General features: G+C 35.9%; 1 protein-coding gene across 4 annotated transcripts in view; it reads left to right on the forward strand.

The window, feature by feature from the left end:
• The window catches only part of LOC117405706 (fibroblast growth factor 14), a 172,315-nt gene that overhangs the window by 117,457 nt on the left and 41,696 nt on the right, over positions 1-13,162 (forward strand). For all 4 annotated transcript variants that reach the window (XM_034008998.3, XM_034009001.3, XM_034008999.3 and 1 more), the window contains exons 2-3: positions 8,407-8,517; positions 11,240-11,343. In XM_034008998.3, coding sequence (XP_033864889.1) covers positions 8,407-8,517; positions 11,240-11,343 — 215 coding nt within the window. The remainder of the gene's footprint in view (positions 1-8,406; positions 8,518-11,239; positions 11,344-13,162) is intronic.

Raw genomic sequence — 13,162 nt, forward strand, 5'->3', positions numbered from 1 at the left:
TTAAACACTCATTTCCAATGTTATCTTCAGTAGATTTATCAGGGTGTCCCAAAGTTTAGTTTTGGTTTCCAGGTTCTCCACACCTTCTTAGTTGAAGAAACTAATTTGGTTGCTATTCTGGAACCCCTCTTGCAAGATCCTTGTTTTTTTGTGTGTGTGTGTGTTCTCCGTTAATCATTGTACATTAAAACGTAAAACAAAAAAAAGAACATCAGGAGAGAAAATACATTTTTGGCTTGGAGAAACTAAAAAACATTTTGCACATAGACTAAATCTTCAATGTCTTAACCATCTACAGAATTAGAATCTTAAACCTACTGTAACAGCACAATGCTTACAGTTTTGGATGTGTGTATACAATGCAACAACTTGCTTAATTACAAAAGGAAGTGTTAGCAGTTGCTACTGTCTTCTGTAATTGTGCTGTATTTTCGCATGTACGGCAGTTGTTTATTTACAATGTAATTACTATGTAACAACACCACTTAATGTGTTGAGTTTTACTGAAAGGCTGGGTTATTAGCAGTTTAATACAGAAGACCACATCTTGAGAGAGGAAACTTAAAATGTGATCAACCAATTCTGCTGTTAACTTAAAATAACACATTTTGACCAACGCAGCAAAAAAAAAAAAAAAAAAGTGAATATAGAAACGCCAGTGGTATCCTCAATCCCTACTGAATCAACCAAAAGTGTGATTCATGGGCTCTGTTTTAATGTGACTGTGTGTAGATCACACCGTTTATAAAGCATTCTTGAGGCAGCGGGTTACATGTTACAATCTGCTTAGTTCATCTTTACTGATCTCTATCCTCATATGCAGGGAGCACTGTGTTTGCTCAGTTTGAACCCGGGGCGAAGGACTTTGTGCATTTAATGTCATCACACCCTGAGTCAAACACCCACAGATGTCTGCTTTTAATCCCCTTACAATTATTAAGCGCTTTTTGCACCTTTTAAATCTATTACATATAAAATAAGATGTAAGTAAAAACGTACTGTGAGTGAATGTTTTGCTGAGTTAAGTTCTCCACAAAGATAATATTGTGTCAATATTCAATGGGTTAAGTAAATAATAATAATATGCTTGATTGTTTTCAGAATGTATTCAGGAAGAAACATTTAACATATGAAATCAAAGTGTACTGACTGGTTTTATTTATTTTAAAAAATTTTTAGTGCTCCCAGTATGGATTATTGGATAGTTTTAATCCTTGTTCCAACTCGTAGAGGTTGAAGGCATGTTTCGAACCACATGATCAGGCCTCTCACTGTGTACTTTCTGTTTGATATTCTGTTATTTCCTTGAACAGAATTAAGTTTCTGAAGGACAAACTAGAGGAAACAATATGTGGAGTTTTGTGCAGGAGATTCCATCACTCTTAAACCACTGGTTGGAGGGTCTAGCTAACACAGGTGACATTGATAGACCACTATCCTATTGTCACTTCCTTAATTTAACAGAGACTTGCTACTTGGTTTGGTTTTATCCTGAACAATGTGTTCATACGGAGGCTACCTTTGGTCAGCACAAGTCAGAACCCCAAAAACAAAAAACTAAAGCCCTAAATCAGAGCTGTAATTGCTCATAGTTTTCCCACAGTTTGGGGGTTTCAAACTATTTGCTTTGGTTTAAGGTATGACCATATACTTGCGAAAAACTGATACAAATGTGACATTTCAAAATCTAACTTGAAGTATTGTACTACTATTATGGCTTTCGATAGACTTTTGTGATATCATTTTGTAGTTTATTTGATTACATGATGTTAAATGAAAGATCTAAATTATGTTCATATAGTTTAAAAAACAAAAGGATGTCTCAGTCCTAAAATTCTAGGTGATGCAAAACATTTGCTTAATGAATTCATAACATTTGCTTAATGAACCGTAGCTGTAGATTTGCTTTGGAAGCAGGTGGCCTTATGCAGAAGAGGGACTTTGCATGGCAATGGAGCCAGTGCAGAGCAGAAGCCAGTCTTCATTGGAATTTTGGATGCAATCTAAATCTAACCTTCAATAGTGTTTGCTTTCATTCAACTTGTACCCTTCCATCAATAATACATACTTGCCAACATTTGCAAACTGTTCAGCAGGACACCAGCAAGGTGGTAGCTAACTCAATTTCCTCACATTCCATTGGCTCCATTGGCTGAGATCAGGTAATGTGCACAAAATCCCACACACAATCCCTGCAAGACAGGGCAGTGGACAAGGCTCAGCAGCTGCTAAAGATAGAGAGAAAAAAAAACACTACGGGCAGTGAGAGTGATCGACCGAGAGCTGTGAAGAATTTCCAAGGATAAACATCAGGACTTAATTCCTATGCATCGGGATGCAGGACATTTGCTTGGAAATCGTGATTGTCCCGACCATATAGGGACTGTTAGCATGTATAATAATAATAAGCCATGACAATTAAATAGCCAATGAGTGCAATACGTAAAATCACATATCACGGAGCCAACCACTTTGGACTTTAGTGCAAGTTAATGAGGTGGTAAATATTGCCTTCAAGTTAATGTTTAGTGGGGATGGAAAGGTACTTGAAGAACATTTCTTAGTATATTCACTGTCATTAAAACATCAGATTAATTCTGCTTACACTCCATGTCAGTGTCTACATGACTGGGTTTGCAGCATCCATTTCCCTGTATGGCATTGCTTTGTTTTTTAGTGTAGCTCACTGATTTCCTTCTGTGCTTCCATTGTTTTATTTATGTCTTTATTTAGTCATGTGAATTTATCTCCAGTTTACTGAAGGGGAAATTGACCACATACAGTGTAATATGAGATGTGAGATTGTGTGTCAGAATGCAGAATGAAGTTGATTTTCAGATTTAAATGGATACAACTACTAGATATTAAGCTAAGAACCTAGATATTAATGTTTTAGCATGAAAACAATGTTGTAGCTAATACGATGTATATAGCTTTTAATATATTTTATATTAAATTGGAACAGGAAGTCTGTCTCACATGTAAAGCAAATAATACCTGGTTGATGTTTAAAAGGCGTGGAGCATTTGTAGTCTAGCAGAGCACAGAGCAAGAAACCTTACAGTACAATGATAGGTTTGGCATTTTAGGCAATTTCACAATGAAAGGCTCTGTTTTCTTTGTGCTGAGGTAGTCTCGCTGTGATTTTTGACTTACAACAGAAGCTAAAGCTAGGGATGACCTCTTTCTGATTGATGTGTGTCTGCTTACCCTTTAAGGTTAAATTAACCACAGCAGTGGTGAGTTTTTTTTTTTTTTTTTGCTGTTACAGATTTGAGATGGAGCATACTGCAATTATCTTTCATTGTTAATGTGACGTCAAATACATATTTATACACCACCTTTCAACAAATATAGGTGCATTTGATTTCTTTTTTGTTTGTTTGTTTGTACGTGTTTTACCCACAGAATATGTAGACATTGGCAGGATTTGGGAGCAAAATGTGGAGAAGGAATCTATTTCTCTACAAATAAACACAATTAGATTTCTTAGTCTTGTTTTTATTCAAATCTACCTTCATTCTGAGTGAAGACGCCAATACTCTACTGAATAGGTTATATTTTTTGTTACGTCAGAAAAGCCTTTCTTACATTTCCTTTGTGCAGGTTTTTCTGTCAATAGTGATTTGAGTGTGTTATGTAAAATAAAATAAAAAATAAAAATATTTGTATATGTTTAGCCAAAACTCATATAATCTGTACTACATAAATAGGAACCCATCATTATCTCAGATGGGAGAATGAAAGACTGCACTAGTTACGTAATTAGTATTTTTTTTTTTTCATAATACTTTAGTATCTTTTAGGCTCAGACTGCTCATAATAGATTATTTGTTATCAGTCATTTTTCATTATCAATCACATATTATATGCCATATACTGTGCTATATTCAGCACATCAAATTATTGTTGCTCAGTTAATGCTGACTTGGAACCTCCACACAGTTATTATCACGAAGAGAGCCTTCATAAACTAGACAGCTTCAACATTATACAATGATCCCAGAGCAGCATTCAGACCACCCTGCATCTGACCTCCAGGTCCCAAAGCATTTGATTGAGAAAATGGATGCTAAGGCTTTTTTTTTGTACTACTCCAGGTCCCTAGTCCTGAATTCATCCAGCAGTTTTTTCCGTTTCTCACTGCATGTCCTTATATGAAACATTTGACAAGCACAGGAACCTTATTCAGCCAACCAGCTGGTGTCTATTAATTTCTGTAATCCTGCTGGGCACACAAGTGAAAGAACGGCCTGCACTCCGGCTGCCTGGTTCTCTAATAGCGACCCAGCTCCTTGTCTCACATGTTGTCAGACTGTGGTCAACATGTCTTGTGTGTCGCACTTAAAAAAACAGATAATTTTTTAAAAAGCAATATTGATTCGATTTTGTTTTATGTGTTTTATGGGTTGTCACTTTTGAAAAAGGCATCTGACCCTATTTTTAAAATGTTTACTTCAGTTTTTAAGAACTCCTTTTTAATAATAATAATAATAATAATAATAATAATAATAATAATAATAATAATAATAATAATAATAATAATAATAATAATAATGTAAACAAAAACTAGAACCAAACAACTAAGTTAAGTATTTCAAGTTCTCTTGAATGTTTTGTTTTTCATCCTTTCAAAAAATAGGAATTAATTCAAGAATAGAGGAAATGCTTAGAAAATATAGCTCAATATCTTTGATTCATGTATTCCCCATCATGCAGTATGTCACACAATACTATAACTAGATCTTGACAATCACTTGTCCAATTGTCATAAAATACAGGCATTCCTTAACACAAGGTATCCAAGTATCAGAACTCATACTTACAAGAATCCTATTGTATAACGCTATATACAGTAAAATTGGGTCGTCTTTTGTAGTAGGAGATACAGTTTTCTTTTTATTATTATTATTTAATTATTTGGCAGATGCCTTTATCCAAGGTGACTTACAGGTATTACAGGGCAGAACAGGGTTACAATGCAAAATCAATATTGAAATACAGTATCGTTTACAGTAAGTGCAAATTATACTACAAAAGTACAATATGAAATAAGATGCAACAAGTTAAGATTGCAACAAGTTATACCTACAATGACATAACAGTAGTGTAATAGTGCAAGGATAGTGCATCAGCTGAGGATCCAGTAACGTGGTGCTTAGGTTAAGGCGAATGCAGTACAGTAGGAGGTCCAGTCAAAACAGATGAGTCTTGAGGATGTAGGAGTATACGACTGGAATCCTTTTGTTTTTATAGTAGGTCACAGTTCTAGCCTCTGAAGGGTTTGATAATTGATGGTATTGATGCAACTATGCATGATGGGCATTTGCTATGAGATGCTACATGCTTCTGCATGCTTTCAATGCAGGTCACAGTGATCTGATTTTCATGGAACAGAAATGTTTTATTTATATTCTTGCAGGGAGATATATACATTATTAACTTACATCGTTAAGTTTAAGCTTTTGCTATCTGGCAGATCGGCTTCTGGCTTATCTTCTCATATATCCTTTTGTTGTATTCCGTATTCTCTGGGAGGATGTATGTTGGTGTTGGCCTTTAGGACCACATTTAACGAGATATGAACCTCAGTTGGGGTGTTTCTCCTGGGTACATGGTCACAATTTCAATACTCATCCTCATCGATTGTAGCCTTAGAAGTTAAATGTGATAAATTGATGGTATTCCACCCATAATGACCATTCAAGTGTCTGATGATCCAGTTTAACACAGAGAGAGAGAGAGAGAACAGCAGTATGCTCTATACCCTACATTATCCATTGCATAGACTCACAGTGTATGCCTAAAATGTAATCATGAATATAAATAAAACCCTTATTTTATAGTTTTAAATCTGTCTTTTTTTATGATTGCGCTTATAGGAATTTTAAGATTGGTCTTCTGATTGGTTTATTGACTATTCTTGGCAAATATAAAATCGGCGACGACTATCTGCAGAGCTTGTTTTTTTCAATGGTGCTGGAATAGCATTGAATGGTATTCATCCTTAGGGTAAGCACAAGCAGTGGGGATGTGAGCTTCCCCACATTGCCCCACTATGCCTTGAACCTGCCTTGGAGGGACACCACCCTCTAAGTTTCATCGCCCATCCAAGTCTGTGCTAAATTGACTAGTATTTATTTATTATACTGCTGTACACTGATAGCTATTAATGAGACCGCCACATTAACTACATGTGACCAGAGCTCCAGGGGTGAAAGTCTAATGCATTTTTGGACAGTGCTACAAAAAACATACCTGCTTCTTGGCTGAGTTCACTCATATTGACTGCATTTTTGTCACCCTTCATTCACTTAAGGTCTAAGTGATTATATTTGTGTTTCTTGTGGGCTGGTTTCTAGGTCAAGACACAGAGGTATACAGAAAGTATAAGACCAGCCCGAGTAAGTGGAATATATACCTGGTTCTCCTTGTCTCCTTGGAACAGCTATTTATTGTTTAATGTTCATATTAATCAGTTATTAGATATATTCATGTCTGCTGTCTTCCTTGGAAATGCATATTGGGAATGTAGATATATGAAAGTTATTGCTGTACTGAATTGGTCTTGCTTGGTTAGTAGTAGTTTAACATTAATATTCACAATTTATTTAACCGTTTGAAGTGAAATTTTCCAAATGAGTTACGTTGCAGAGAATCTGTTGCTTATGACGTTTTGGATTTGACTAATTTTTCATGCTCCCAGGGATATGCTTCATTGAATGTGCTTTTTTATTTTTAATTTATCACTTCATCAGTCCTGTTTAACACCCAGAAATGTAAACAATGAGTTTAAAAGATTAACGTTAATTGAAATCACTTGTGGGTCTGAGATTGTTATATATATATATATATATATATATATATATATATATATATATATATATATATATATATATATATATATATATATATATGATTTGCTGGAGGCTATGAAAGAGATTTGCATGTTTGCAGAATCACTCAGTTCTACATTTGGGGTCTTTGACGAATACATAAAAGCAGACAGAAGCTGTGGATTTGCAATTTGATGGCATGGGGTGCAGGGACAATCCTTTTTGCATTTGCAGGACAAAATAAAGACCATCTAAATATATACTGCTAGGGTGCTGTTTGAGAACTCAAATAGTATTTCACGGGGCAGGAACCAGGGCTGTGAGAGTAAGGCAGTGTTTTGCAACTTAGGATTCAAGGAAATATTTTCTTGTAGGTGTATTAGTACAGGACTTTATTTGCAGAATAAATTGGATTAATGAAAACAAGATCCTACCACAGATAGCTGAATGTTTTTTGTGGATAAAACATTTGAGCTTCTTTTTACCATAAAACCGGAATGGCTTTGTAGAATGTAACTCCACATTACATAAGTACACTGAACACAGTCTATACAGTATTTTGTTTAAATTCAATATGCCTTTCCTTTAAGTACGTTTGTACTTCTATACATTGATTTTTTGTAGTGGCACTATTTGTTTTGTCAATATCTTGATAGTAATTGGAACACTGATAGGGAGGTTAGATGAAATACCTGCTTACTTGACACTTATTATTGTTTTACCTGATGATTTATGAACATTGTTTATGATTGTTTATCATCATATTGTGGTACTAGTGTTTCTTATCAAATTCTAGTGAAAATCGGAATCTAGTTTTACCTGGCAACTGATTGAATGGGGTCTGTTTTAATAGATATAAACAATGGCAGATTTAAATACCTTTTAACTCCATATTAATCTTGCTGGTGTCCCCCTTGGGGTGATTTATTGACCCTTTTCTTAACATTGTACAATACAAGAATACATGTTTTAGGAAGCCAGCATTTATATACAAGTATGCTGCTGTTTAGATCACTGTAAATAGACCACTATCTTGGGAACTGCTCACCACTATTGCAATAAAGATATTAATCACTTCACATACTCTAAATGTAGCTCACAGTAGTATATTTTCTTATAGACTTCTTACATGTTGGGGATCAATGTTTTGGTTCTGAAGAAACAATGCATGAGATTGTTCTGAGATGAGTTTTACATCATGTGGTTTTAGATCACAGCGACCTTCTTTCTCTTAGTTCTGTATGTTTCAAATGAACCCTTTTGGCTCACCAGAAGGTAATAAGAGGATGTTGTCTTTAACACTTAGCTTGCATCTAATTGCTAGGCCAGGATCCAGTGTAGTGATAGCATGTGTGAAGTGCTGGCCCTGTCTGTTAGAGCAGGGTATGAAAAACCTCCATTAAGCAGACAGTAAACTATGTATACTTCCATTAAGCAACAAGCTATAGTCTACTTGTAATACTGTATATATTTTTTTATAAATTGGCTATTTTTTCAAATGAGAAAAATGTATTAAAAACTGCACACAAATTTAAGGTTAACTTTTTTGTTTTTTCTTTCTGTGTTTCAGATCCCCAGCTCAAGGGTATAGTGACCAGGTTATATAGCAGGCAAGGCTACTACTTGCAAATGCACCCAGATGGATCTCTTGATGGGACCAAAGATGACAGCAGTAATTCTTGTAAGTGTTGCTGAAACAGATTACATGCAGATTCCCAATAATGATGATGTGCAATGTTGTACTCCACTGAAGAGCCCCACGGGGCAAGGCAGCTATCAAGGGTGGCTGTTTCGAGATGACATGACTGGGGTACATTCCTTGTTGCTATGAACATGAATAAGTTTTATCATTACAGTAGGGTTTTGCAGTTTTTACAATACTCACTATCTAAAATATGTAAAAAAAAAAAAAAAAATTGTGAGTCCCATTCACTGTATTTCAAAACAGTAGCATTTGCAATATTCGTACTGTAACAATCACAGTAAACACATTATGCAAAAGCACATTACTTTTTTAATGGACTACAACATTGTTTTAAATATAATTGATTAAGCTGGTCTTGGTGGGTCTTCCCTTGGACTGTCTTGGAATTACTCCCTGTATGTCCACAGGTATTTTCCACTTTACCGTGTTGGTATATGAAGGCATATGCATACATTAATATTTGTTTGGAATTTTGCATTTCTGCCTTGGAACCATACACTAAGAGCTATATTAGTAAATAATAAATTATACATTTTAACTGTTGCTCAGAAATTCCTGTCGTTGTTTGATAACAATGGACTATTTATTTACATAATGCCTACTGTAGAAGCCTGAAAGATTCTAAGAGAAACATGTATTATAAACTAAAAAAAATAAAATCTGTGCACAGGAGTGGATATGTCATGTATAGTGTTACCCACTGCAAGAATATGCCTCAGGCCTGCTTTTTAATTTGATTTTAATGTGTAAAAATGTTATTTTGACATGTAGTATAGTCCTAACAATAACACAGGCTGCAGCAGAGGATTTTTTGATAGCTATAGATATAGGAACTATCTTATATCCAATATCTACTAGTAATTATAGATCATGTTTTAAGTCTAAGTGTGTATATATATATATACACAGACGTGCTCAAATTTGTTGGTACCCTTACAGCTCATTGAAATAATGCTTCATTCCTCCTGAAAAGTGATGAAATTAAAAGCTACTTTATCATGTATACTTGCATGCCTTTGGTATGTCATAGAATAAAGCAAAGAAGCTGTGAAAAGAGATGAATTATTGCTTATTCTACAAAGATATTCTAAAATGGCCTGGACACATTTGTTGGTACCCCTTAGAAAAGATAATAAATAATTGGATTATAGTGATATTTCAAACTAATTCGTTTCTTTAATTAGTATCACACATGTCTCCGATCTTGTTATACGTCATTCAGCCTATTTAAATGGAGAAAAGTAGTCACTGTGCTGTTTGGTATCATTGTGTGCACCACACTGAACATGGACCCAGAGAAAGCAAAGGAGAGAGTTGTCTGAAGAGATCAGAAAGAAAATAATAGACAAGCATGGTAAAGGTAAAGGCTACAAGACCATCTCCAAGCAGCTTGATGTTCCTGTGACAACAGTTGCAAATATTATTAAGAAGTTTAAGGTCCATGGAACTGTAGCCAACCTCCCTGGGCGCGGCCGCAAGAGGAAAATCGACCCCAGATTGAACAGAAGGATAGTGCGAATGGTAGAAAAAGAACCAAGGATAACTGCCAAAGAGATACAAGCTGAACTCCAAGGTGAAGGTACGTCAGTTTCTGATCGCACCATCCGTCGCTTTTTGAGCGAAAGTGGGCTCCATGGAAGAAGACCCAGGAGGACTCCACTTTTGAAAGAAAAACATAAAAAAGCCAGACTGGAATTTGCTAAAATGCATATTGACAAGCCACAATCCTTCTGGGAGAATGTCCTTTGGACAGATGAGTCAAAACTGGAGCTTTTTGGCAAGTCATATCAGCTCTATGTTCACAGACGAAAAAATGAAGCTTTCAAAGAAAAGAACACCATACCTACAGTGAAACACGGAGGAGGCTCGGTTATGTTTTGGGGCTGCTTTGCTGCGCCTGGCACAGGGTGCCTTGAATCTGTGCAGGGCACAATGAAATCTCAAGACTATCAAGGCATTCTGGAGCGAAACGTACTGCCCAGTGTCAGAAAGCTCTGTCTCAGTCGCAGGTCATGGGTCCTCCAACAGGATAATGACCCAAAACACACAGTTAAAAGCACCCAAGAATGGATAAGAACAAAACATTGGACTATTCTGAAGTGGCCTTCTATGAGTCCTGATCTGAATCCTATCGAACATCTATGGAAAGAGCTGAAACTTGCAGTCTGGAGAAAGCACCCTTCAAACCTGAGACAGCTGGAGCAGTTTGCTCAGGAAGAGTGGGCCAAACTACCTGTTAACAGGTGCAGAAGTCTCCTTGAGAGCTACAGAAAACGTTTGATTGCAGTGATTGCCTCTAAAGGTTGTGCAACAAAATATTAGGTTAGCGGTCCCATCATTTTTGTCAATGCCATTTTCATTTGTTTTATTATTTACAATATTATGTTGAATAAAAAATCAAAAGCAAAGTCTGATTTCTATTAAATATGGAATAAACAATGGTGGATGCCAATTACTTTTGTCAGTTTCAAGTTATTTCAGAGAAAATTGTGCATTCTTCATTTTTTGTGTAGGGGTACCAACAAATTTGAGCACGTCTGTATATATATATATATATATATATATATATATATATATATATATATATATATATATATATATGTCTGCTAAGAAATAAATAATATATATATATATATAGCAATAGTTAACTTTCTGAACACTTTGCTCATATTTGTATGGGTGTTTGTTGTGTTTACAGCTTTGTTCAACCTTATACCAGTGGGACTCAGAGTTGTTGCTATTCAGGCCGTGAAGACAGGGTTATACATAGCCATGAATGGAGAAGGTTATCTCTACACATCAGTAAGTACTATGCTACACTTTGCTAAATGTGATTACACTTGATGGTGGGAGACAGAAAATTCCAAATGTCTGTATTTTCATTTGTTTTTTTCAACAGGGAGCTTTGAATTGTCTTTGGTGCTTCTGCAGGTTAGGGAGACAAAATCGGCAGGGACTGTTTCTCCTTAACCTGCTACAGTGGAGCCTTCTGGTCAGGCTCCAATTAATTGGGCACACTAATGAAAATACTTGGTTACGGAATGTGACTTTACCTTTGCACTTGCTTCACAGTAGGGTTGTGACAGGATAGTGTCACGGCCAAGGCTGTTAAATGGCAGGAAGCAGACCCTGAGGCGGAAAGCTGCAGTTTAAGTGCTAATGCACACATTTATTAACAAACAGGAACAAAATGAACACTGGAGTCAACAAAACACAAGGACAAAAGCTAGGTTCAAATAAAATGTTTAAACAACTATAAATCATCTAAACAAACACGTTTTATTGTTCAGGCTGGGCCATTGCCATTGCCTTCACTCAACTGTTACCTCCCTAAACTCACCCAACTAAACAAAGGACCTGGCTTCCTTTTATATAGCATGTGGCTGGGGCTTGATTGACCATCAATTATTCAATAAAGGCCCCAGCCACATTCCCCACATGGATTCTTGCAAAATAATTAAACTTTATTTACATCATCACGACACTATTTACACTTGCAGGGCTTCCACCCTGCCACAAGGGTCCTAAAACCTTATTGGTAAGCATGAACACATGCATAACCATTAGAAAGAACCAAAAAAAACTCTGCTGGGAGAGAGCAATCCGTCAAACTGAAAAGACCTCTGACTCCTAGCGTGTGTCAGCTCTTTGATTGACACTATTGCTGTGCATAAACAGCTCGTCTGCGTGCACATCATTCAGGCACCAGGAAGTGTGCAGGCTTGCAGATAACAGGAGAAAATAAGAGATAAAGGGGAAAGCTAGTTATCATTAAGCACTAATCACTCTCTCCATATTCCACTCGCTCTCTGCTGGGCCGAAATGGTTTTTAACAAAAAGAATATGTACAGTATGTAAAATGTGAACAACTTAATCCCTTCAGGACAGTTGACCAGAAACTATAAATAATTACTTTGCATTGAATTGACCTAGACTGTAGTGTGAATGTTACTGGGATATGATTGACAAGTATATTGTTGTTAACAGTTCAAGCTTATTCCTTGATAATCATATTTCAGAATGTATTTGCAATGGTTCTCTTAAAGAGCACCCCGGTATATCCTGGTATGAGGCCCAGCTATCGATTTGGACCCAGTAACTCTGAAAAATGAGCTCAATACAAATGGATGGCTTTTCCTTATCTGTCACCTAATTGCTACAAAATACAGTGCAAAAGCAAATACAGTTTCAATGATACAGGCTATTTAAAAACACCAATATAACAATACAGTTACATCTAGAAAGGAAACTGCAGTTACATTTAAAAGATTTTTCAAGCATTCTTGTAGACCTTTAGAAACTGATTAATTCATTTTGCATCTCTGCAGGGGATATCCCATAATAACCTGTTTGAGATACATATATTCAATGTTATGGAAACTGCCAAATTGTGGATTTTCTGGTTTCCAAACGGTTTGAGATATTGGCTTCCCATTCACTACACAATATTAAATTATACCGGTAGGTATTGTCTGTGATTTCAGTAACATTTGTAGCTAGCTAATATTGCGACAAACCGGGCTAACATTTCATTTTTCAATGTTGTTTCAATTTAGGAAACATCATTAACCATTCCACTAGAAAAGTCTCTCTTTGTATGGTTTCTAAAACGTTAAAGGAT

The sequence above is a fragment of the Acipenser ruthenus genome, chromosome 9 (genome assembly GCF_902713425.1).
Source record: "Acipenser ruthenus chromosome 9, fAciRut3.2 maternal haplotype, whole genome shotgun sequence".
NCBI lineage: Eukaryota > Metazoa > Chordata > Actinopteri > Acipenseriformes > Acipenseridae > Acipenser > Acipenser ruthenus.